The following is a 25852-nucleotide window of genomic DNA, read 5'->3' as shown; positions in this document are numbered from 1 at the left end:
TCAAATTTCTTGCTGGCTGATAGAGTTCCAGTAAGTCTTTCAATACAATATCGTCACAAGTTACCACAAGATTGGAAAATAGAGAAGAGAGGATATGTAACCATGGTAACAGTATAATTTCTCACCTTCTTCCTGTCTTCCTCGTTCTCAATAGGATCTACAGCACAACATGGTTTGGCTGTGGGGGTGAAATCAAACTTGGCATATTTACAGAAGCCACAGGCATTACACAGGAACGGGTCTTTCTCATCATAATTAATGGCTCTGTAACGAAAAAGAAAATCATCAGAACATCTTTAGCACCAAATGTGACATAAAAAGATAGGTATTTGCTTATAGACAGACTAATGACATCACAGTTTTGGTCTGTCTTCCAGTCTGTTCAATGCGATATCGGGATAAAAAGTCAAATTTTAACACAACCAGATTTCTTTTCCTATTACACAAATAAGACTGGGAATTGTGACAATTATTATGCGACAAAGTCCCTGTTTGTATTTCATAATTATTATGCCATAGCCTGAACATATCTTAGCACCCGGAACTAAATTAGAGCTACACGATAGGTGCTGCCATCAAGGCTATAGTGTAGATACATAATCAGCCTGCACATAATCAGTCTGATAAACCTGCATGTTTACTGATTTAGACTCTGAAACATACTCTTATTGCAGACACTAACCATTAGCATGCTGGACACGACTGATTCTGCCTCTACGGCCAGTGTAGATCATAATCAGCCTGCACATCCATGCAGTCTGATCAAGACCTGCACTGTTGGCTATTCAGTCAGTATCTTTTTGGTAACACCAATTTAAACAGTTAATGGTACTGTCCAAATTGAAACATGGACACAATCATTTAAGAAATTGAGCAGGGTAAGTGCTAAGCAGATCATGCTTAGAAAAACCATACATACTGAAAATGGATAAACCTATGGCTGAACACAAGAGGCTGAGATATCTTACCTGCATTTATGACACCGGAACACACTTTCCCGCAGTTACCGCAAACTCCAGGGTTAGCTGGGATGGAGGCACTGCAGTGTGGACACTGTAATGTCTCACTGGTAGCTTGAAGGTTGTCATAGAAATCAGCATATTCTATCATCAGATTACACGCCACTATAAGAATTTAAAACTCAACCTGAAATATACATTAAACTTCTGTTTTACTGAAGAACTATAAATATCATTTTAACAGTACAAAAGGTGAAACTATGTTTACAAAAATTTTACATAAGATATCAGAGTGCTTCTGCATTCTTATAATTTTTCCTTTTGTTTGTTTGTTTTGGGTTTAACGCCGTTTTTCAACAGTATTTCAGTCGTGTAACGGTGGGCAGTTAACCTAACCAGTGTTCCTGGGTTCTGTACCAGTACAAACCTGTTCTCCGCAAGTAACTGCCAACTTCCCCACATGAATCAGAGGTGGAGGACGAATGATTGAAGACACAATGTCTTTTATCAAATCGTCACGGAGAACATTAGCCCCGCCCGGGGATCGAACTCACATCCCCGCGATCTGTAGACCAACGCTCTCCCTACTGAGCTAAGCGGGCGGGTTATAATTTTTCCTATCCTATATTCTTGTGTTCTTATAAAATATGAAGTACCTGTTTTACACTAGTATTATTTACCTTTGCATACAACAAATTGCATAAATAGGCCATAATTATATTTTTAAAAATATTTTGCTTCCGTAACAACTTATTAAAATTTAGAGAGGCTCAGATATACAGGGATAGAGTTTCAACCTTCTGATCAGAAGGTTATGGATTCATGTTATGAAGAGAGAATTTGGCTGCAGTTTTCAAAATAACTTAACAAGGCAAGAGAACTGGTCAGAAGTCCAGGAAGCAATCATGGAAAGTAGTTAATGCAGGTTTGGAGAATATAATCTACAATCAACGTAAGAAATAGGTCTCAATCATTAAATTTACTACACCTCATCTTTATTACCTTGGTATCTGTCTGACCTGCAGTAAGTGTCATCTTTCTGGCCTTGCGCCAAAGTCCTGGTCTGAAATTGAAAAGTTCCAAGAACACTTATTTGTCAGAAATGAGTTAATGGGTAAGCCATCAAATTCCATTTTGTATCTATGTGAGCTCGATTCAATGATGGTTCCGCACACCTAGGAGCAGCAGACAACTTTTTTTATCACTACTAATGAGCAAAATGCATTTTCTGTTAAGGGCAGGCAGGGTAGAGTATCAACCTTCCCTAAGCTTGCTTCTTGACTTCCTTATATGACAATCATTTTTTGTTGGGATACACTCATGCCAACACAATCATAGGTCATGTGGAAATTTTACATCTTTTCAGGGTGGCAGAGGACCCTCAGGTACCCCTCTAGGCATTATTTCAGACACCTGGGTTGAACCACCTACATTCTGCAAGCCAGCTGGAGGGTTTCCTCACTGGAATGAATTCTACACCACAAATGAGATTCAAATCCACAATAGTAAGGGACAAATGGTTCAAAGTCATCCACCTGGACCATGTGCAAATACTGGCCCCTTTTCTCACAAGACCTTAGAATATCTTATGCAAAGACAGGTAAGTGATCATTAAATTTAAATAATGCAATTAAGGACCCACTTGTTCTGATTTAATGAAATATTTGAGAAGTATTTTATTTATGTAACAAGGGTCAACAAAATACTCACTTTTCCATTTCAAATACAGATCCCAACTTAAAACAGAGTTGTAGGAAAATTAATTTTGAAAATTATTCTTTTCATCAAATAGACAATGACTTCCTGTTATGGAATTCTTAACTCGGCAATTATAAATCTGTTGCAAATACAGACACCCCATAATGAACGAGAGCTATCTGTTGACAGCACGCTCGACTATTCGAAGCATTGATAGAAGTATAGGGTCAAAATATTACCTGAGATTTTCAGACAAAAGAAAAGGAATTGATAAGACAAACACTGTACCTGCATTTGTGGATTTGGATAAGTCTTGCACTGTATGGTAATGTGTGACAATGTTGGTAAACAAGTGTTCAAAGTTTCAAAGCCATATATCAAACAGTTAACAGACAAAATATCGAATGGTATGCAAAACTTAACTAATTTCTATGTCCAAAAAAGGGCCATAACTGAGCTAAAGTCCTTGTCCTAGGTAAGTAGGCTATGAAAGTAAGCAAGTGGTCAAAGTTTAAAAGCCATATGACAAACAGGTAAGGCAAAATACGGACTGGTTTGAAAAACTTAACTGATTTCTAAGTCCAAAAAGGGCCATAATTTAGCCAAAATAGTTGACAGAGTTATGTGCTCTTGCCTACAGATGGAAATCATGATGATAATTTAGTGTTAAAAGTTTCAAACCCACATGTCAAATAGCTTTGACAAAAGACTGACTTGTACAAAAACTGAACAAATTTCCAAGTCCAAAAAGGGCCATAATTCAGCAAAAATCCTTGACAAGAGTTATGTTCTCTTGCCTACCGGTAGAAATCATGATGATATACACTTGTTCAAACTTTAAAAGCCACATGTCAAATAGTTTTGACAAACCATGAACTTGTACAAAAATTGTACTGATTTCCAAGTCCAAAAAAGGGCTATAATTCTGCAAAAATAGTTGACAGAGTTATGTACTCTTGCCTACAGATAGAGACTGTTATAATAAACAAGTGATAAAAGTTTCCAAGCCATAAGACAAACACTTTACACAAAATGTGAACTGGTATGAAAAACTTAACCAAGATTTCTAAGTTAAAAGGGGCCATAACTCAGTCAAAATCCTTTATGGAGTTATGTACTCTTGCCTAAAACTGGACATGGTGATGGTACACAAGACTTAGTGTTGAAAGTTTCAGAGCTTAATCTCAAAAGACTTTGTCAATATGTGGACTGGAACGAAAAACTTAACCAAGGTGTGACGCCGACGCTGACCCCGTGGTGTGTAGGATAGCTCTACTTATTCTTCGAATAGTCAAGCTAAAAAGCATGAAATTTTGCTTTCATAAAGAAGTTACAGATGTTGACTTACTTGTTTTACAGTTCCACTACAGCTTGTACTGTCCTGTTGTTGTAATATATATTCATCACTCGTACCTGAAAACAATAATTGTGAGGATATCAATTTATAGTTTTTTTGTTGCTTTTTTCAAAGATAAAATGGAAAGTTATTTCAAATTCTTGTGGGTAGATGTAACAATGAGATCTCTAACAAAAATTTATGACTTCGAAGTACAGAGCTCATCTACATGTAAGGTCTTTATAACATCTTCATAAAGGTTTATTTATACAAATTACCAAAAAAAAAATAAAAATGTAATAATCAAATTATCACTATGACCCTAAACTGACAAAAATGTAATACAATATCCTGGACATTGTTAATTACTCTTTTACCATAAAGTATCAAGTTTCATGACAGGTTGTTTTTTTTTTTTCACTAAATTTTACCTTATTCGCAACAACTAATAACAATTTTACATACCATTTTAGTTCAGTCTCTTGAGTTCAGTGATCCTCAAGGATATTTTGGAGATGGTATAGCTGCCAACAAGTTTCACAATCTGTGTTGTTGTCGTGAACTTGGAATCTACCTTGATGTTTGACAGCTTCAGGCTCTGTGATAATAACAATCAATACTTAAAACTGTGCAAATATATCTGACAACTTCACCACTAAACAATGACATGGCTCGTATTAAACACTTGCATATATGCAAAATGCCAGCAGAAAATGGAACATATGAGTAATATTTCCATACACATGCAAAGTTTTGAAAAGGGTATCAGTAATTACACATATGTTAAAAAAAATACATAAATAATCAAAACACATACTGTGTAAGACCAGACATGGGCCACTCTCCAAATAATACCCATCAAAATCTACAAGGCCCTGCAACATACTGAAATGTAAAATGTTCAAACATTTAATACTTGGCATTATAACGTTTAAAATTTCTAAACTATGTAAGCATCTTATGCCTGACAAAAACTTGTATCAGTAAACTAAACACTATAACCAAGAAGAAATCTAAAATTTCATATTCATTGTTTCATATCTTCTATTTATACATCAGATAACAGCTCTTCCACAGTACAAATACTTTTTTCCAATTAGACAAAATTCTTAGTTAATTAATGTTTCTGGAACAACACCAACCAGAAAAACACCAACTATACAACAGTACATTCCAGTGTTCAAAGAGTTGCTATTTTGATTTCCAGCTTTTCATAGTAGAGGAAGACCCCAGGAGCCCCTCTGAACATAATTTCAGCCACCAGGTAGAACAAGCAACTTATGCAAACCAATTAAATGGTTTCCTGACATGATTCTGCACCCAAAGAGAGGTTTTGAACCAACAGCAGTGAGGGTCAAGTGATTTGAAGTCAGCAACCTAAACCACTGGACCCCTTGTAATGGTGTTCACTCCAGAGCAATGCAAAATACAACAATAATCCACTACTGAGGTGAGAACTTACTTGTATATCTGAGCATTAGGATGGTTGGCTAGTATTTGATTCTCATCCTTCAGTAAGTCAATGGCTCGATCAAGGTACTTCTTTGTCTGTGGAAGTAATTGTAATTTTTCTTTCAAAATCTAACAACCTGGGTACAGATTTTAACTGGCATAGCAAGTTCAGCAAAATTATATGAAGATTCCATCAAATTTGAATAAAAACATCAGCAAGAATTGCTGAAAAAGTAATTAACCTCTGTAACTTCTAAAAACTGTACACCATTCCTACCAAAGGACATAAGCCATTCCCATTATGAATTCAACAGGTAAACATAATAAATTAGCAGCTATGGTATGTAGTACATTATGAAATGACAAGGAAAAATAAATCTCTGTAGTCCTCTTACCATAACGCAGTAATCTAATGGTAATGCAGCTACTAAGGACCATTTATGGTATTAAAGTTGAAAAGTTTGTATCACAGAGTTTACATTTTTCTTACGAAGCAATGATACAAATCAGCTTTTGAAAGCAAATGTAGGTGTTTTAACATGTGATTACTGATACTATCAGGACACTTAGCCTTTACCTTCTTTTCTGATATTTGTGGTGTGACTAGAACAAAGTAGCCAAGGAGATCAACAAACTGGGATGCCTTTTGTCCATACAATGGTAATTCCTTCCACTATGTCCATAACTGATCTAATACACCTTCCTGTTCCTGAAATATATATAACAATTCTGTTTGTTCTTGATGAAAATATCAGATGAGATCATGTGCTAACTAGTGGTAAAACACCAAAACTGCCGCTTTGAAAACTGTATCTGACTGTTACTTTGTTCAAATCTCTGTTGTTTGACAAGCTAGTGTTAGTTTTTGAATTTACATTACTGTATGCTTTTCCATGAAATAATGCTGAGGCAATTTTTCCTATCACGGTGTCACAAAACTAAGTGTGAAATAAACAAATCTTAACATTTATCATTTTGGGATATCATGGTATCAAGCAATCTACATTATTTCATTTCTACTGCATTGCACTGCAGTTAGCAACTACAATGTTGCCAATTTTAAGAACTTTTATACACAACATGTTTGAAGCTTAGTACTGATAAGGCACTTTTTAGTCTACTCCTAGAAAAACTGCCACACCTGCATCTTCAGAAGACAAACAGTATCTTTAACAGCTACTCCATAACAGAAACATAGATCAAGTACATAGCTAGCTTACTTATAAATCTGATGTATAAGAGAGTGAGCCTGCCATCTAATGGAGATAGAGTTGGACTCCAGCAAGAATGTCCTCACAAAATGCATCATCAAATCTCTGTCTATACATGTAGTTCTGTTTAACAGCTGTATCAAGGTGGTACACAGGGACTCATCATGTGTCTGTCCATCATCAGAATCTACAAAATATGAAATGTGTCTCTACAGTAGTCATTACATACAGTCTGTCAGCAGTGAATATGTTAAGCGTTAAGTCTTTTGGGGTCAATTTTAACAACCTTAAAGTTAGATAACGGAATTACTACCTGTCATTTCATAACTTAGCATTATTTTTTTATTTATTTTATTATTTATTTAACTTTACATTTACATTTGTCTATTTTGGGTCTTAAGAAGATAACAGAATTCTAGTTTTTCAACTGATACATGTATCACTCAGTTTCATACCAGAAATAGCATTTTTGAACTTCTCTGCATAGTGTGGTACATCTAATTTGTACAGCCATGTAATTAGCAAACAATATATCTTTTAACTGATGCATTATTAGGTCATGTGACCTACTGAAAATCTGAAGTGAACACTGAAAACTGACCTATTATATTCCCTAGTGGCCTGTAAATCTTGATTAATTAAATGATATTTTCTCAATGTGTGGTAAGAAAATGTGAAAAGTAACTATACAAAAAACTACCATCATTTTTACCCTTGTCTTTATCTTTGTCCTTCTTCTGTTTGTTTGGTGATGTTCCTGCAGCTATTTCCTGTGACTGTGTTGTCTTGACGACGGCTGTTCCACATACAGCACACTAGCAGCTGTAGAAGTGTTGGTGCCACACCCTCGTCCAGGGAGATACTTGCCTTTACCTGGAATGGTAAAACTCCTGAAATAGTGCGGTACAGATTTTCTTACAAATGAAATTCTTAGGCTCAGTCAAAATCAGAGCTCAACTGCCTCAGTTCCGAGCTAAAACCAAAACATGCATACAAATAATGAGGCTTATTGTTTTGTGCAATACAGCCGAGTTTATTTTAGCAGACTGGATTATCAAGGGAGACTAATCCATTAAACAATGTTATTCTTTTGTCTGAATTATTTCCCTGAAAAGTCTTAGACTGGTTCCACTTTTCACTAAAAATTAAAATCAGAATTACAAAGCGATGTAACTCATTGCAGACTTGGAGCAGTCTTCTGCGCATGCCCGAAAGTGATTATCAATTGTAGCGCACGGCAAAAATATGCATATTTTTACATGTCCGCATGCATTTAGTGTACAATATGCATAAAATATTGACAAAAGGTTAGGGTTAGTATCACCATGGTTACAAAATATATACATTTAAGATATTTTCGTTCAAATTTAGTTAATCCGGTATGTACCGGAGTCTGTAATTTATACCGGTGCTCCAAGTCTGCATTGAGTCACAGTCATTACAAAGAGCATTTTTCTAACAAAGGTAATCCTTCTTTCCCAAAAGCATATATACAAACAGAATGTAGTGTATAGAACGTAAAGTTATATATTTTGTCTCTCCTGAGAAGATTTACTTTACCTAGATTTATGTAGAAGAAGACAGCCTTACCTTGGTTTGTGGAGCAGTATTTCTGCCAGTTCACTGGTCGGCTGGCAGCTATATCAGCACATGCCTTCGACTGCTCTGGTCGGCTGGCAGCTATATCAGCACATGCCTTCGACTGCTCTGGTCGGCTGGCAGCTATATCAGCACATGCCTTCGACTGCTCTGGTCGGCTGGCAGCTATATCAGCACATGCCTTCGACTGCTCTGGTCGGCTGGCAGCTATATCAGCACATGCCTTCAACTGCTCTGGTCGGCTGGCAGCTATATCAGCACATGCCTTCAACTGCTCTGGTCGGCTGGCAGCTATATCAGCACATGCCTTCAACTGCTCTGGTCGGCTGGCAGCTATATCAGCACATGCCTTCAACTGCTCTATCTGTTTGGCAAAAAGAATAGGAAATCAAAATTACACAATATGTTTCATTTTTTACATTATCACACAGTTTCCATGTAATATATATAAGTATATAGTTCTAAGAGCTACTTAAGTTAAACACATCTTACCAAGTCTATGTGGAAGTAGTCTTTTCTGGCACACTATGGGATGGCAAACAGAGGAACTACCCCATTTTTTGGGTACTGGGGTAATTTATCTTGTAAGAATAAAGAAGAATAAATTTCCCAAGAATTTCCTATTTTCCAGTTCTAGAATTGAATTCAACAGAAACCAACAAAAAGCTTAAAAGGACAATGTACAACACAGACTAAAAAATTTTCTAACAACAAGCAATCACCACAATTTTGAAACAAGAGTGTTTTGTTCAAAATACCTTCAAAATGAAGAACTACCTAAATGCCTTTTTAAAAAAAAATTCTTCCTAACAAATTACTTGTAACCTTTCTTTACTTTAAATGCCAACACTTCAGTTTCAGTAGTATAGGCATTCCCTAGACGTCCCAACAGACATTACTTCAGGCTAGGGCAAGCACCTTGGTACCTTGGTAGAACAGTCAACCTTCAAAAAGTCAGTTTCCTCACAAGAGTACCAAAGTAGGGCTCAAATCAAAAGAGGTGATTCTAAGATAAAAACATTACTGACTCATCTATGGAAGCTCTTTACTTGTTACTAAACAAAGTACTTACAAGAACAAGTAGAGAGTCATATGGCAGTATGACACTGTGTGGAGCAAGCTCGGTAGTGGAAAGTCCACTTTTGTTACACTGTTCAATGACAGCATTCAGGTTTTTCTCTATAAAGTAAAGGTCACATATCTCTCTGTATCTGTCCCTTGATCCACTAATAAACAGCAGCAACTGAAAATACAAATGATTTTTGACAATAAAGTATGAAATAATTAATCTTTTGAAATCATGGTTTTATTATGTACTTTCGAATGAAAATTAGAAACAAGAGGACCATGATGGTCCTGAATCGCTCACCTCTTCCCACATGATCCAGTTTTGAGTATGACGTAGTTTTTTCTATTATTTGACATAGTGACCTAGTTTTTGAGCTCATGTGACCCAGTTTTGAACTTGACCTAGATATTATCAAGATAAAAATTCTGACCAATTTTCATGAAGTTTGTTTGTTTGTTTTGGGTTTAACGCCGTTTTTCAACAGTATTTCAGTCATGTAACGGCGGGCAGTTAACCTAACCAGTGTTCCTGGATTCTGTACCAGTACAAACCTGTTCTCCGCAAGTAACTGCCAACTTCCCCACATGAATCAGAGGTGGAGGACAAATGATTTCAGACACAATGTCGTTTATCAAATAGTCACGGAGAACATATGCCCCGCCCGAGGATCGAACTCACGACCCCGCGATCCATAGACCGACGCTCTACCTACTGAGCTAAGCGGGCGGGCAATTTTCATGAAGATCCATTGAAAAATATGGTCTCTAGAGAGGTCACAAGGTTTTTCTATTATTTGACCTATTGACCTAATTTTTTAAGGCACGTGACCCAGTTTCAAACTTGACCTAGATATCATCAAGGTGAACATACTGACCAATTTTCATGAAGATCCATTCAAGGGTATGGCCTCTAGAGAGGTCACAAGGTTTTTCTATTTCAAGACCTACTGACCTAGTTTTTGATCGCAGTTGACCCAGTTTCAAACTTGACCTAGATATCATCAAGATAAACATTCAGACCAACTTTCCTACAGATCCCATGAAAAATATGGCCTCTAGAGAGGTCACAACGTTTTTTCATTATTTGACCTACTGACCTACTTTTTGATGGCACGTGACCCACTTTCGAATTTGACCTAGATATCATCAAGATGAACATTCTGACCAATTTTTATGGAGATCCATTCACAAGTATGGCCTCTAGAGAGGTCACAAGGTTTTTCTATTTTTAGACCTACTGACCTAGTTTTTGACCGCACATGACCCTGTTTCGAACTTGACCTAGATATCATCAAGATGAACATTCAGACCAACTTTCATGAAGATCCATTGAAAAATATGGCCTTTAGAGAGGTCACAAGGTTTTTCTATTATTTGACCTACTGACCTAGTTTTTGATGGCACTTAACCCACTTTCGAACTTGACCTAGATATCATCAAGATGAACATTCAGACCAACTTTCATACAAATCCCATGGAAAATATGGCCTCTAGAGAGGTCACAAGGTTTTTCTATTATTTGACCTACTGACCTAGTTTTTGATGGCACGTGACCCACTTTCGAACTTGACTTAGATAACATCAAGGTGAACATTCTGACCAATTTTCATGAATATTTCATGAAATATATGGCCTCTAGAGAGGTCACAAGGTTTTTCTATTTTTAGACCTACTGACCTAGTTTTTGACCGCACGTGACCCAGTTTCGAACCTGACCTAGATATCATCAAGATGAACATTCAGACCAACTTTCATACAGATCCCATGAAAAATATGGCCTCTAGTGAGGTCACAAGGTTTTTCTATTATTTGACCTACTGACCTAGTTTTTGATTGCACGTGACCCAGTTTCGAACATGACCTAGATATCATCAAGGTGAACATTCTGACCAATTTTCATGAAGATCTTGTGAAATATATGGCCTCTAGAAAGGTCAAAAGGTTTTTCTATTTTTAGACCTACTGACCTAGTTTTTGACCGCACGTGACCCAGTTTCAAACTTGACCTAGATATCATCAAGATGAACATTCAGACCAACTTTCATACAGATCCCATGAAAAATATGGCCTTTAGAGAGGTCACAAGGTTTTTCTATTATTTGACCTACTGACCTAGTTTTTGATGGCACGTGACCCAGTATCAAACTTGACCTAGATATTATCAAGATGAACATTCTGACCAATTTTTATGAAGATCTTGTGAAATATATGGCCTCTAGAGAGGTCACAAGGTTTTTCTATTTTTAGACCTACTGACCTAGTTTTTGAAGGCACGTGACCCAGTTTCAAACTTGACCTAGATATCATCAAGGTGAACATTCTGACCAATTTTCATGAAGATCCATTGAAAATTATGGCCTCTAGAGAGGTCACAAGGTTTTTCTATTTTTAGACCTACTGACCTAGTTTTTGAAGGGACGTGACCCAGTTTCGAACTTGACCTAGAATTTACCAAGATGAACATTCTGACCCATTTTCATAAAGATCCCATGAAAAATGTGACCTCTAGAGATGTCACAAGGAAAAGTTTACGCACGGACGGACGCACGCACGCACGGACGACGGACACTGCGCGATCACAAAAGCTCACCTTGTCACTTCGTGACAGGTGAGCTAAAAAAGATGAGAAAAAATAAGATATAATACATTTTCCTCTGTATTTTTCACTGCAATGCAAAATATTTTCACCAGTTTTCTGGAGCTATTTTAGTATCCCTTGGGCAGTGATTTCAGTTGAAGTGAAAACTTGCATATGAATAATGAAATGAACAATGTCTCTGGTCTTCCAAAAGTCACATTATAAAATTCAAATTGCAACCCATCTATGGTACAATTAATCTAGTATGGATATGAGTACACTGCATCCAATTTCAAACCTCAACGAAGGCACACTACTCAGGAATCATTTTTCATTTTCAATTTCTCACATCAGAAAATATCGAGAACTTGAGTTGTTTGTACTCATGCAGCTAAATTTTCATATTTGCTGATGATGTAATAGTAATTTTTTAATTCATTTGTGAAAATAAGATTGATCTTGCCAGCAAACAAAAAACATTTTGTTGTTGTTCTCATTGGTTTCTTAATGTAGACAAATGACATTTTCAACCATTTTAGTATTTAACAAATAAGCATAATTCCATACCACTGGATGAAAATAAAAACCACAGTCAAGAAAAAGACTTGAATGTCCGCTATTTTTCTATAATAAACTTACTTTTCTTGCTTGTTTTTTGACAAATGGTGTTCTCTGTGTCATCATGTACTCGGCTAGTGTGGTGTTCCATGCAGCATCAAATGTGGCTGTAGACACACCTTGAACACTGTCTCCAATCTTCTTTAACTAAAACCAGAAATTATGTTTTACATGCAAGAAAATATCATCATGGGGTGTGAAACTGCAGTGCTTGAATATATTGAACCAAAATCTATAGTAAGTTGCAAAGAAAAACCTTATATAAAATCTAAGTATCAAGCAGAAGTGATATTTGAATGCACAGTATATAGATCTAACATACACACTCGTCTAAAATAAACAACAGAGCTACTGTGAAATTATTCAATTTCATGGTAATAGTTTTTTGCCCCCAAGAAAGGTATTTCATCAGGATATATATTTCCGGATTTTCATTTATCAAGGTAACATGAACAAGAAGTTTGCTTTTATGTCGAGACTGACTTTCCTGAATAAAAATACCACAAATACCAATGATTTCACAATAAGATACAGTCATACAACTTATTCATTTATTGTTAATATTTAAGGAGCCATTCTCTTGTTTTTAAGAATGTTATGAACATACCTGATGTGGAAGTCTGAGCGCCATCTCTGTCAGGAGTTGTGGGTAGTCTTCAAACACATCATTGGCATGTCCCTTCACAAACTCTCTCAGGAAGAATGGGCTCATATCTGGCGGTGGTGATGTTGGTCGGGGCCTCAACAGCTGTCCTGGTAATGGAGCTGTCTCCTCCTAAAATATAGACAAATCTATGTACAAAAGTATACTGGGACATTTTTCATTCTTATTTGGAATAAGCATGAATTCATGCCACATGTTTGTGATTATGTGATGCCAGCTGAATATAGATAAATTATGATTAGTAAAATACATTTTATCTCTACTCAGAAGTCAAAATACTAAGACCTAAAACAAGATGAACATCTTATTTATCCTTGAAAATCTACAATTATGAACACAACAGGAAACATCTGCTATTATCACTTTTATCTATATTATCTATATACTGTGCATTCAAATATCACTTTCATACAAGAGGGTCATGATGACCCTGGATCGCTCACCTGAGTAATATGAGCTTCATGTTTCAAATGTCAAACTGATGCTAAAATATCAAGAAAGTCAGTAGGTCACATTCATGGTCAATGAAATTCAGTTTTACGATCGGTGTGCAAAACTGTGTATGTCATCCAAATTTCAAGGCTGTAATTTAGAAAACAAGAAAGTAGGTCCGAAGGTCAAGGTCACAATCAAGTGACATCCACAATCAAGTGACATCATATTACTTAGGGTCATCAGGTAATTATTATTAAACAGTCTTGGAATAGGATCAGATAATTTTTTAAATATTTTTTTCCTATATAACTCATACAAGAGCTGTCAGTAAGACAGCCAAGCTCGACTATTCGAAATATTGTCCCAGAAGCAGGAAAATATTACCCAACAAGGTTAAATATCAAAAGAGTTTTAAGTTCAAAAGGGGACATAATTTGACCAAAATGAAGGTCAGAGTTATGGGATTTGCTGCTATCAACTAGTTTTATAACCCCGAAGGCACAAGTGAAGTTTCAATTCAATATCTGCATTAGTTTTGGAGATAGTAACTTGCATGTAAAACTTTAACCAGAATTTTCTAAGTCCAAAAGGGGGCATAATTTGCCCAAAATACATGTCAGAGTTATGGGACTTGACCCAGTGAGGTTGGTAATTGATCTAGAAAAAGAAAAAAGAAAGAAAAAAAGAAGCAAACTGATATGACCTTTGACCCCTAAGTGTGACCTTTACCTTGAAGCGAGTCATCTGAAACATGTCCTCTGCATGTTGTCTCAGTGTGGTGAACATTTGTCCAAGTTTCTTTGAAATCCTTCAAGCAGTTCAAGAGTTACAGAGCAGACACGAAACAAACTGATATGACCTTTGACCCCTAAGTGTGACCTTGACCTTGGAGCGAGACATCCAAAGCATGCACTCTGCACGTCGTCTCGGTGTGGTGAACATTTGTGTCAAGTTTCTTTGAAATCCATCAAGTGGGTGCATCAAAATGCAAACTGACCTTACAGCTGCCATCTTCCTTGGCTCCACAATCACAGAAAAATGAGTAAAATTTGGCATAGGTCAGGTCATGATCTTTGTGACACACCTTGGCACACACGGTACACACTTCAACACCATCTATCATCTTGCATGTGTGGCAGTGATACCTACACAAAATATTTTACAATTCAAAAAATATATCTGAAACTGACAGAAATGTTGTGGAAAGTTAACCCTTATCAATGCAAGAAACAACTAATTCTGCCTTTGCGACCAGTGTAGATCATGATAAGCCAGCACATCCATGCAGTCTGATCATAATCTGCACTGTTTGCTATTCAGTCAGTATCTTTTTGGTATGCACCCCTTTTAACAGTTAATAGTACTGTCCAAATTGAAAGCTGGACAAGTTCATTATAGAAATTTAGCAGGGTAAGGATTAAATGTGCATAAATGATAATACAGTAGAACACTGATCACCATAAGCCACAAGTAAGTTGGAGATATCCAGGCCTTTGAGTAAACCAAACAATAACAAGGAGCTGCGTTCAATAAACGCTTGATGCCCCTGGTGGCATCCTTGTCGATACAAAGCAACCTAAGTCCAAAACAAGGTCAAGGTCAAACTGAGGTCAGACGATGTTTGAAGATGAGGAATGGTCATAGGTTACATCTGTATTAGTATCAATTCATTCTTGTAAGCGATATTGATGCTAAACGAAACGGTCCCATTTGGTTAACCAAGAGATGGCCTATATGAAGCAACCCAAGTCCAAAATGAGGTCAAGGTCAAGGTCAAACTGAGGTCAGGTGATGTTTGAAGATGAGGAATGGTCACAGGATACATCTGGATTAGTATCATTTCATTCTTGTAAGCCGTATTGATGCTAGATGAAACAGTCCCATTTGGTTAACCAAGAGATGATCCATATAAAGCAACCTAAGTCCAAAATGAGGTCAAGGTCAAGGTCAAACTGAGGTCAGGTGATGTCTGAATATAAGGAATGGTTACAGGTTACATCTGCATTAGTATCAAGTTATTCTAGTAAGGGGTACTGATGATAGACGAAACGGTCCCATTTGGTTAACCTCGTACGGACGGACGGACAGGACAATCACTATATGCCTCCCGCATCAGTAGATGCCGGGGGCATAAAAATATAAGGAACAAGAGGGTCATTGGCCCTAAAGCGCTCACCTGTGTACAAGGCTTTAAGTGTGTTTAAGTACAGAGTTAGGTTTCTTCTATGTTAGCCTATATTATATACATGTCACACACACTTTTGAACCCAGGGCAATAATTTGAACAACTACATTGGACATTACAAATCTGATATCACACGCCAAATAGCCAGGCTCTAGCCAGGGCGTCCACTGCCTATCGTATCTGGAGCCAGTGGCTCCAACTTTGACTAAAGTGGCTTAAAAAAATCTTGAGTGGCGAACAATTATGGCTCCATATATATTTTCATTTTTTCCCATGGTGTGTTATTGTGTATTTGATCCAGAAGCGAGGTTCCAGTTTCGTGTGTCTCGGGTATTCTGCATCGAAAAAACAGATAGCAAGTAATCAGCTGATGCGATGACGCATGTTTTGACAGTCCGCTGGGATTTTAAAAGTTGGATTGGCTCAAAAGTGGCTCAAAGAGGCTCCAAAATTTTGAAAGTGGCTAAACTGGTGGCTCCAACTTTTAAAATCCCAGTGGACACCCTGCTCTAGCTATTATTGATTCACAGAAAAAAAAGTGACCACGCCCCCGGGCAGCCACGTTTTTTGACGAATCGAATTAATTTGAACAATCTTCGTAGAGAGTCACACAAGAACCATTCTTGTAAAATTATTCTAAAATAGGGCTAGCAGTTTCACACAAGAAGATTTTTGAAGTTTCCATTATAGACATTTTGACAGACCGAGGGTTCAATGCAATAAGGGCGTATCTACATATAGTTATTATATGTAGATATGCCCTTATTGCGTTGAACCCTCGAGACAGAAATTTTTTTATTTCAAATCAAATAGGCTAAAAAGCCCATGATGACATACATTTGACACAAATACAATAGCGGACAGTGTACAAAACAAATATAGTATTTCAATGACACATACTAATATAGTAACATAAACATCTAGCAAAACTGACATTGAGTTTAATGAAACCCTATTTTCTGAGGAAAGTACATATTATTCACCGGAGAAGGCCAGTAAGAAATAGAAATAAGTTATCAAAATAATGTCATAGCAGAGTGCATTTCAAATGTATTAACCTTACAGCGATTTTAGAATGTCAACATTCACCTTTTAGTTACGTTCAATGTTTCCGGAAGAAAGATAATTTACGAGACTGGTAAGCCAATTTCAAATAGCAGTTTCACAATCAGTTTAAGGATATTTATGTAACATATCTGAAAACAATTTTAACAGAGACAACAAGACAACAACAACACACTGTCATTAGCTTATAAATACAAAAGTACATAACTACATAGTACATTATATTTTTGTGCTACAATATGGATGCAAAGCCTTGTCGAAAATAAAAATTACAAGGCTAGCTATCCTACAGATGATTTACATTAAAACAACATTTAGCTAATAGGAAGACCTTATATGAATCATCGAAAATAAGGTCTAATTATTCTTACTCTAAATAAAACTAATATAAATACTTAAAATTTCCTTTACTTTTCGTTTATGCATACTCAATACCTTGCAATGCATATACAAGTCATCTGTGTGATATACATTAAATTATCTATACATTCTCAAGTTTTTAATTCAAAGGCATGATATGTATACATACCTAAGTTTTCAACAGTGTTTTATTCTCGGAAGTTACTAGCTCTACAAACTTATACATACTAGGATTTGTCCAGAACCTTTTTGGTATATACTTTTTTCTATATTTTGGTTATAAAATACATTCAATAACAAATGATATCATCGTCTAATCTGTTACAAATTTGACATTTTCTGTCGTGTATGGTATTCTTAGTGGTTTATTCACTTCTGCTTCAATTAGTAATCTATGGGATGATACTCTTAAACGAGACAAAGCTTGACTGAACTTATGGTATTAAACTTTCAAGATATGGTTGAAACTTGAATGATGCGATTGATCTATAAAATAATGCTTACTTGAGTTATTTAATCGATCATTCCAATTTTGCACGAACTGATCATTTAACCTTTGCTTTACTAAAGAAAGAAACATTTTATCATTACCTACTCTTGGTACACCACGCTTCTGCCAAACCAAGAGAACAAGCAAATTTTTAAGTAAAGTACACCAGTTACCTTGTTTGGATATAACTCATGTCGTTTCTCAATAATGATAAACAATATAACACTATTTGTCTTGCCTTAATGTCAATATTCTTAACCAATACTTTATAACCTGAAGCATTTGTCAATGAGTAGTTTTGTAAGAAACCCGTCCAAATTCCCCATAAATAAATCTTTTGTGTGGTTTTCTTTACTCCAGTAATTTCTTACAGAATTGCATATGAACCCTCTCTAAAGACTGACTTTTTGCAAAAACATGTAACTTCACAGCAATAATTTAAATAGGAGAAACAAGTTTGTCAAACAACTCTAATTTATGTCTAGGCGGAATGTAAGTGAATTTATATAATATTTATCTAGTATATACATGGCCTTAAGGGCTTGTCGGCTAATGTATCTTGCGCACTACTAAGAGATCCTCCAGTAGTAAAAACAATACCTAAGTAGCTAAATTTGTTCACTATTTCAACCCTTACCATTATAATAAAACGTTGTGTTTCTGGGAACGGAACCACCCTTTTTAATTATTACTACTTTTGTTTTTGAAACATTTACCTTCAGTTTCCATGTGCAGCAATAATCATATAATAATTTAAACTCCTTTGTAATTCTTCAGCAGTATTAGCAAAAATAACTATGTCATCAGCATAAAGCAACATGAATACTTTAAACATATTAACGTTAATACCTTCCATGTTACTATTTATAAACATTTCTTCTAGGTCATTTAAAACCATAGAAAATAAAAAGGGAGACAAACACTCCCCCTGTCTTACCCCAAGCATACATGTATATTCATTACTTAATTGGTTACAATGCTTAACTCTAGATTTGACTGATTCATACATTGACCTTATGACCCAAATTTACATAAATTCAATGTTTTAATGAGTTCAACATCATATACCATTATTCTTAATTTAGCAAAATATGCATACTTTGCATTGAAAGAAAGGAAAAATAATTATGTTAAATGCATAACCCTTGGTTTAATGCTCAACTCAATTTTATGTACTGTACACTTGATACTGTTATTATGTTATATTTTGCATACCTGTCTTGAATTGTAAGGTATGCCCCATAGGTTTGTTTTGTTCTAAAATTGTATTAAAAGTGAGTTATACCTAAACATTTCGCGGGCAACTGTGTGTACTTTTTGTAAAGGTCACTGCAATTATATCATAATGTCTTTTTGTATTATACCACATTTGTATGTAGTTAGAATTGATAGTAGTGGTTTATTTGTAATACTACATTCAACCCATTGTTGGGTACCAGTTTTGTATTCATATTATATTTGCTGTATTTGTTTGATATGGGCCGGTGGCCATGGTCAAATAAAAAATTGTCATTGTCATTGTCATTGTCATTGACATTTACAATATTTCCTCTAAGACCTAGCTTAATTAACTTGTACCAGAGATTATCACGTACAACATAATCAAAAGCTTCAGTGTAATCCACAAACAATGTATAAAGGGTTTTTCCTTCATTTAATACATGCGTTATTAAACCATTCAATACAAAAAACATTACGACTGTGCTCATTTTTGCTCTAAAACCTGCTTGTCCCTCAATATACACATTATAGTTTTCGGCCCAATCTTTCAGTTGTTATTTAAATTACGTGTGAACAGCTTCCCCTAAACGCTTTAAAAGAGTAATACCTCTGTAATTTTCTACATTGTTTATACTTCCCTTTTTATGTAATGGTATCACATAACCTTCAGACCATCTAATAGGAAAATTATCCGTTTTCCCAAAAATCTTATTGAATAATACATATAGTACAGGTAATAATATGTCCTTCCCAGCAAAAAAAAGTTCATTTACAAAAGGTCAGGACCTCCCAGACTTATTATTTTTTAAATGATTAATAGCAATTGGTCAATTTCTTCAAGAGATAGTTTTCTATTAAGTTCTTCAAACATGACTTTAAACTCATTATTTTCATACCTATGTACAAAATCTATAATATCATCTTTCTGGTACAAAAATATCTGTCCTCAGGATTATTTACTGCTGGAAAATAATGTTCAAAAGTTGATAATGAAATATTTGAACTGTTTGATTCCGGCAGTTTTCTTTTAACATTTTCCAATATAGGCGGGCATTTTTACCTCTACGTCCAAAGTTTCTTTGTTTTTTTCTTATCATAATTAAATTTACATTTTCTCATGTTGTTTATATTCTGATCTCGCTGCCCCATATTTACTCTATTTATATCATTGTTACATTTCCTATAGTTATCTAAACACTTAAAAAATTTATTTTTCTTTTATAAACATGTCTTCATTAAACCACGGTTGATGATTGCTTGAATGGGAAATTTCACTATTATTTTGTTTACCCGATCGCTTAATAAACGGAAAAGCCGCATTACATTCAAAATCAAAAAATACAACTGTCAACTTTTTCATTAACTGTACATAGATTAATTTCGTCTAACAACTCACTTAAAAATTTTGAACATTCTCTGCTACTAGTTTATCTAATATTCTTGTTTATGTTTAGGCTTCCATGAGCATTTATATTCAATTTAAAATCGGTTCATTTTCAGTAGGTACACCTGGATAGATAATGTATGTTCAGCTTCTTTATCAAATGCATATGTAACAGTTATCAAACAATGTCAGATACAATATTTGGATCCCCAATATCAAAAGAAAAAATGTTATGAAACAAATCAGATTTACAAAGTAAATAATCTACAATGCTGCTACCCTACTGGTTACACAGGTATATTTTCCCAAGTTATTTTTCAGTACCTTTTCTACCATTTACAATTCTAAAACCATTTTGCTTGCAAAGTCTAATAAATCTGCCGTTATTGTTTACGTGACTCGATCACATGACGATCTCTTAATCACAGTATCTGTCTCATAGCCGTCGGGAAATAAATCGATATTACCTGTATTAACACTGTCATGCTCGACAAAATCTGGAAAAAGTTGACGTGCGAGATTTAAAAAATCGCCAAAAATTGAATAATAAGAATCATCATTTGCTAAGTTCTCCACATATACAACAGACTCTATAAAATCTATCAAATACATTGTTATAAACCCATTGAGTTCCTGCTACTATCATCCGGAATAACATAGCAAAACCCAATGTAGAAATCTTTTTTTTTTTTTTTTAACAATTTTTTACCAGAAAGACGTAACCAAATTATATCTCCTGTGACGCAAATATTTGACATTCTCCATCAAACATATTGACTTTTAACATAAATAATAATACCACCCGAGTTACGTTTCGAATTATTATTTTAATATTTTCCCTATTTAGAACAAAGTATTCAAAACCATCCATCTGTAACTCTGAAAGGGAATCAGGCCCATGTTTCTGTAAAAACAGCACATCTTTTTTACTAAAAAAAATCCTTCACAAAATCAGTATTTAGTTTATTTGTGCGTCTACTACACAGTCCATTTATATTCATATACGCGCATTTAATCGTGCCCTTCTCCTGTATGTCCTAGCTTTTAACTTCATTTCCCACGTCCTGTGAATTCTGCACGTGATTTTCAGTGTTCTATTTTTAGACGTAGGGAAAACCTATCCCTATTGCGTCCATATGGACTCGAAAAATTGCGTGGCGCGTTGAGTCGATCTCTAGCACGGGAAACTTTGCGTTGAAGAATGACTAAAATTACCATTAACAATTTTACTTTTACCAGAAGTTTGTTTATCAGACACCGTATGCTCATTTATTTGTGTACTTGGCTCTGATACAGTATTTTGTGATATATCATTTAACGTTGCGTGCACACTAATATCCTCTATCGGACATGATTGTTCAGCAAGAATGTGCGATGAATCACGAAACAGCGTAGAAGTTTCTATGAAACTGCTCTTGTTCATATTTAGCTGATTTTGATGAAGGTTGATATTTGAAGTTTCAATTCCCGACGATGAATTTAACGTGTTCATTGGCGTACTGTCAGTTTGAGAATTTGTCATGGCTTGCTGAGCTCTAAAATCACTCATTTGAATACGCACTTCATTATTATCCAAAACATTCTCTTGATCCATACATAATTGATTTACCGTATTTACCGTGGACGTTTGCTCACCCAGAGGTGTTCAATCTGTTTAGCACATTTTGCTGCCTACATTTGCAGGTGCTGGTTGTATCCCGAGAAATCGGGAGATTTTGGTGTTTGATCAATTTGTAATGAATTTACAGCAGTGTTCATAGGGAGAATCCGGGGTGGGGGACTTACGTATTTCTGGTTTGTCGGCGTATTGCTCAAATTTTACCAAACTGCTGCTGTTGCTGTTGGGGGCCATGTGTGAACTCTGAGGCCCAACCATGTATGCTGATCTAGTTTAAAAGGGCTGGGGCGGGGGCTGGGACTGGGGCTCATTACTCACATTGCTCTTTTCATATGAAACATCTTGACTGTTTATCATGTCCATTTCAAATAGCCTATCAAAGTTCACATGTGGAAAAGCGTCATGTACAACACGCCCATCTGCAAAAAATCTTGTCCGGAAATACAAACGTACTTTGGCTTAGGATGCTTGTTCCTGTATTCTTTGAAAAGAGGCCATAGGGCGAGCGCGCTGTTTGTATCTCTCTACGATTTAATCACTGTCAAAGGAATATCCCCGGGGAATTTTTCAACACACTGACTTTACTAAGTATATACTGTACATCACCAAAATATACATATAGGGAAAAGTGACCACGCCCTCTGGCGGCCATGTTTTTTGACAAATCAAAATAATTTAAACAATCTTGGTAGAGGGTCACACAGGGACCATTTGAGTAAAATTATTCTAAAATCAGGCAAGCAGTTTCACACAAGAAGATTTTTAAAGTTTCCATTATATTCATATAAGGAAAAGTGACCATGCCCTCTGACGGCCATGTTTTTTGACAAATCAAAATAACTTGAACATTCTTGATAGAAGGTCACAAAAGGACCATTTGAGTAAAATTATTCTAAAATCGGGCAAGCAGTTTCACACTAGAAGATTTTTAAAGTTTCCACTATATACATATAGGGAAAAGTGACCACACCCTCTAGCAGCCATGTTTTTTTTTTTGACAACTGGTATAATTTGAACAATTCTTTTGGTTTGAACGTGACATAAGGACCATTTATGTGAAATTATTTCAAATTTGATCGGACAATCGGTTTAGAAGGAGATGTTGTTAGAAGTTTTTTCTATTTTTGTTTTGGCAGCCCCCATGTGCAACCCAAACGGAACCATTTGAACAACTTTGGTAGAGACCACCAAAGGAACATCATGGCCAAGTTTCATCAAAATCCATTCATTGGTTTTGGAGGAGATTTTATTTAAACACAAATGTTGACGACGGACGGACAACTTGACGGACGCACGACTTACACAGCATGATCACAATATCTCACTATGAGCACTTTGTGCTCAGGTGAGCTAAAAATGGCTGCAGACTAATGAACTTCTTGTCAGCTCTGGTTTCCTTGCAGAAACATTCAAACTAGTGCATAAAATTTAAGTCTGGATGACTACAACTGAAGTCTGGGAAATTGTAACTTAGTCTGGCCCACTGCAGCTATAGTCTGGCCAAATGAAGTTAAATCTAGGAAAATTCAGCCAAAATCAGGCCCCGTGTTCACAAAACATTTTCAGTCTCAGCTGAGTTTGATAATGAAACTTTATTTGTCATTTATATCTAAATAGCATGTTTAAAACTAAATTTTAAGTTAATAACTATTTTCAAGTGTCTATTCAGTACTGATGGTCAGTCTCAGTTGGAATTTAACCTTGAAGTTTTAGAAAAATTGATATTAAAATTTCAAACTCAAGCTCAGCTGAGACTGAAAAGTGTTTTGTGAACACAGGGCCTGGGCAACTGAAGCTCATTCAAACTGCAACTAAAACTTTTACATAAATAGATTTTTAAGTTTTATTTCATTAAAATCAGCAGTTTGTTGAAATATATACAATGTATAATACCACAAAAAATTTTGAGGTCATGTGAACACCAAAAATAATCTTCATTCCATGAAATAAATTTTAACCATTCATTGAAAGAATAAATATTATCTACATCACGGTTTTAAATTACTTTAGTCATACTTACCAATGCTGGTTCATAAATTCTTTCTGTGTAACTGTGAATATACATAGTTTGTTGTTCAAAGATTCTTCACCCTAAATTAAAAAAGACAACTTTTATAACAGTTCTGTGAAATGATACATTTACACGGGCATGAAATTTTATGGTACGGCCAAAAGCAGATAATCTGTACGGATATGAATTTACTGATTTCATATTTTAGAAAATTTCATCTGATGGGATTTAATTTTGTGGATGGACGCAACCCTAAATTCAAGCAAACATTAAAGATTTCACAGATTTCAAAAAATTTGCAACAGAGTATTTCATCGAACTACTGTCATGCTAATACAAGCTTTGTGTACTTCTTAACATATTTCAGAAAAGTCTCTTGATTAGAAAATGTTCGCAGCAGACTGGAACACTTACAGAATCTTCTCCTGCAGTATCTTCCTCCTCATGACTCAGATCTTCCTCCCAGTCGCTATCAATCTCCTGGGTGACACTGATCTCATGCTCTAATGGTGGTGAAGTAGAACCAGTCTGGTCACCTAACTTCAACAAGGCAACAGGTATCTCTACAACATAGAACAATAAACAACATAATGTGTTCATCAAATTCTGAAAAAAAAGTATATGTTTAAACTTTTGGCAAAAAAATGAGAGACAAACTTGACATAAACAAGGTACATATTACAAGATGCACAGCTGAAACAAACAAATCAAAATCTTTCCTAAAGAAAGTTAAGGATGTTATTGAGAAATACAATACACGCTTATTAATCAAACCAAATACCAGGCATGCACGTAAATGATTTCCACTATTTATCTATACATACACTTATTGAATGTAAACACAAACACATAACCTGCAAGAATTTTTTCAGAGATGAGTTTTTCTGATCTGTTTTAAGCATGGGGAGAAATTTGGGTTAAAACATAGTACTTCATTCTTTAGTTTTTTTACTTTAAGTATAACTAACAAGAGCTCGCCAAGCGGGGCAATATATGCCGGAAGGCTTTATCAGAGGATGGGAGCAAAATTTAAAGAACTTGACTGTTGAAGATCAAAGGACAGGAACAAAAAAGAGAAGAAATTCGAAAAAAAAATCAAGTCCACAAAAAAATGTTCACAAAAAAATCCTTACCAAGTACAGATACACCTAAAAATTAGAGGTACCATCAATGTTGTACCACAGAAAAGTGGTTTCCGTTTTTCCCTACGGCCAATAATAAAAAGTTACAAAATAAGCTATTTATAGTAACATAACATAAAAGAGAAGTAATTTAAAAAAATTTATTGTAAGTGAACAAAAAAGGGATCTGCCAAACAAAAACATGAGCACTGCAATGCAGAGCAATATACACACGAAACAAAGTCGTATGACCTTTGACCCCTAAGAGTGACCTTGACCTTGAAGCGAGTCATCTGAAACACGCGCTCTGCACATCATATGTTGTGTACATATGTGTAAGTTTCTTTGAAATCCTTCAATCAGCTCAAGAGTTACAAAGCGGACATGAAACAAACTCATATGACCTTTGACCCCCGAGTGTGACCTTTACCTTGAAGCAAGCCATCCGAAACATGTAATCTGAACGTCACCTTGATGTGGTTAACATTTGTGTCAAGTTTCTTTGAAATCCTTCAAGGGGTTCAAGAGTTAGAGTGGACACAAATTTGCGAACATACGGACAGACAGATGGACGGACACCAGGGGGAATAACATAATACGTCCCTTTGGGCATATAGAAATAGGAAATTCTATATGAGCCTTTACATATCAAATTTACAAATACTTTAATATCTCAGCCAACCACCCAGTGGGACATTACACTGAAATTGACAGAACCAGTTACCTTTCCTGACTTGCTGTTGAGTAGCATTTTTTCCAGAACATCTTTTGTGCAACAT

General features: G+C 35.6%; 2 protein-coding genes across 2 annotated transcripts in view; both read right to left on the bottom strand.

Annotated features, from left to right (window-relative positions):
• Nucleotides 1–7206, bottom strand: part of LOC128546938 (E3 ubiquitin-protein ligase UBR4-like) — a 14551-nt gene extending 7345 nt beyond the window's left edge. Inside the window, exons 1-10 of the mRNA XM_053518356.1 lie at nucleotides 7152–7206; nucleotides 6666–6843; nucleotides 6145–6154; nucleotides 5456–5541; nucleotides 4811–4878; nucleotides 4568–4591; nucleotides 4006–4070; nucleotides 1962–2022; nucleotides 920–1124; nucleotides 126–264 (exon numbers count right to left, since the gene is read on the bottom strand). Of these exons, the coding sequence (XP_053374331.1) occupies nucleotides 126–264; nucleotides 920–1124; nucleotides 1962–2022; nucleotides 4006–4070; nucleotides 4568–4591; nucleotides 4811–4878; nucleotides 5456–5541; nucleotides 6145–6154; nucleotides 6666–6843; nucleotides 7152–7206 (891 nt within the window). The remainder of the gene's footprint in view (nucleotides 1–125; nucleotides 265–919; nucleotides 1125–1961; nucleotides 2023–4005; nucleotides 4071–4567; nucleotides 4592–4810; nucleotides 4879–5455; nucleotides 5542–6144; nucleotides 6155–6665; nucleotides 6844–7151) is intronic.
• Nucleotides 129–25852, bottom strand: LOC123531448 (E3 ubiquitin-protein ligase UBR4-like). Its single transcript, XM_053518355.1, has 18 exons — nucleotides 25798–25852; nucleotides 24367–24515; nucleotides 23962–24032; nucleotides 14616–14763; nucleotides 13127–13294; nucleotides 12541–12666; nucleotides 9328–9498; nucleotides 8247–8619; nucleotides 7369–7546; nucleotides 6666–6843; nucleotides 6023–6154; nucleotides 5456–5541; nucleotides 4811–4878; nucleotides 4459–4591; nucleotides 4006–4070; nucleotides 1962–2022; nucleotides 969–1146; nucleotides 129–264 (listed from the first exon to the last, which is right to left on the bottom strand). Exons 1-9 carry the CDS (start codon nucleotides 25850–25852, stop codon nucleotides 7377–7379), a joined length of 1431 nt encoding a protein of 476 aa, XP_053374330.1. The 3' UTR covers nucleotides 129–264; nucleotides 969–1146; nucleotides 1962–2022; nucleotides 4006–4070; nucleotides 4459–4591; nucleotides 4811–4878; nucleotides 5456–5541; nucleotides 6023–6154; nucleotides 6666–6843; nucleotides 7369–7376.

This window comes from Mercenaria mercenaria, chromosome 11 (assembly GCF_021730395.1).
Source record: "Mercenaria mercenaria strain notata chromosome 11, MADL_Memer_1, whole genome shotgun sequence".
Taxonomy (NCBI): domain Eukaryota; kingdom Metazoa; phylum Mollusca; class Bivalvia; order Venerida; family Veneridae; genus Mercenaria; species Mercenaria mercenaria.
Note: the sequence above shows the minus strand (reverse complement) of the source record. Positions and strands in the feature narration are given on the sequence as shown.

Bases quoted from the DNA above. Each gene is read 5' to 3' on its own strand.
- LOC123531448 (XM_053518355.1), bottom strand. From the start codon at position 25,852: ATGTTGCACAAAAGATGTTCTGGAAAAAATGCTACTCAACAGCAAGTC. The intron at 9,499-12,540 runs GTAAGTTTATTA...TTGTATTTTCAG, and splicing joins TCAAAAAACAAGCAAGAAAA to TTGCTGCTGTTTATTAGTGG. The intron at 8,620-9,327 runs GTAAGTACTTTG...TTTGCCAAACAG, and splicing joins ATGACTCTCTACTTGTTCTT to ATAGAGCAGTTGAAGGCATG.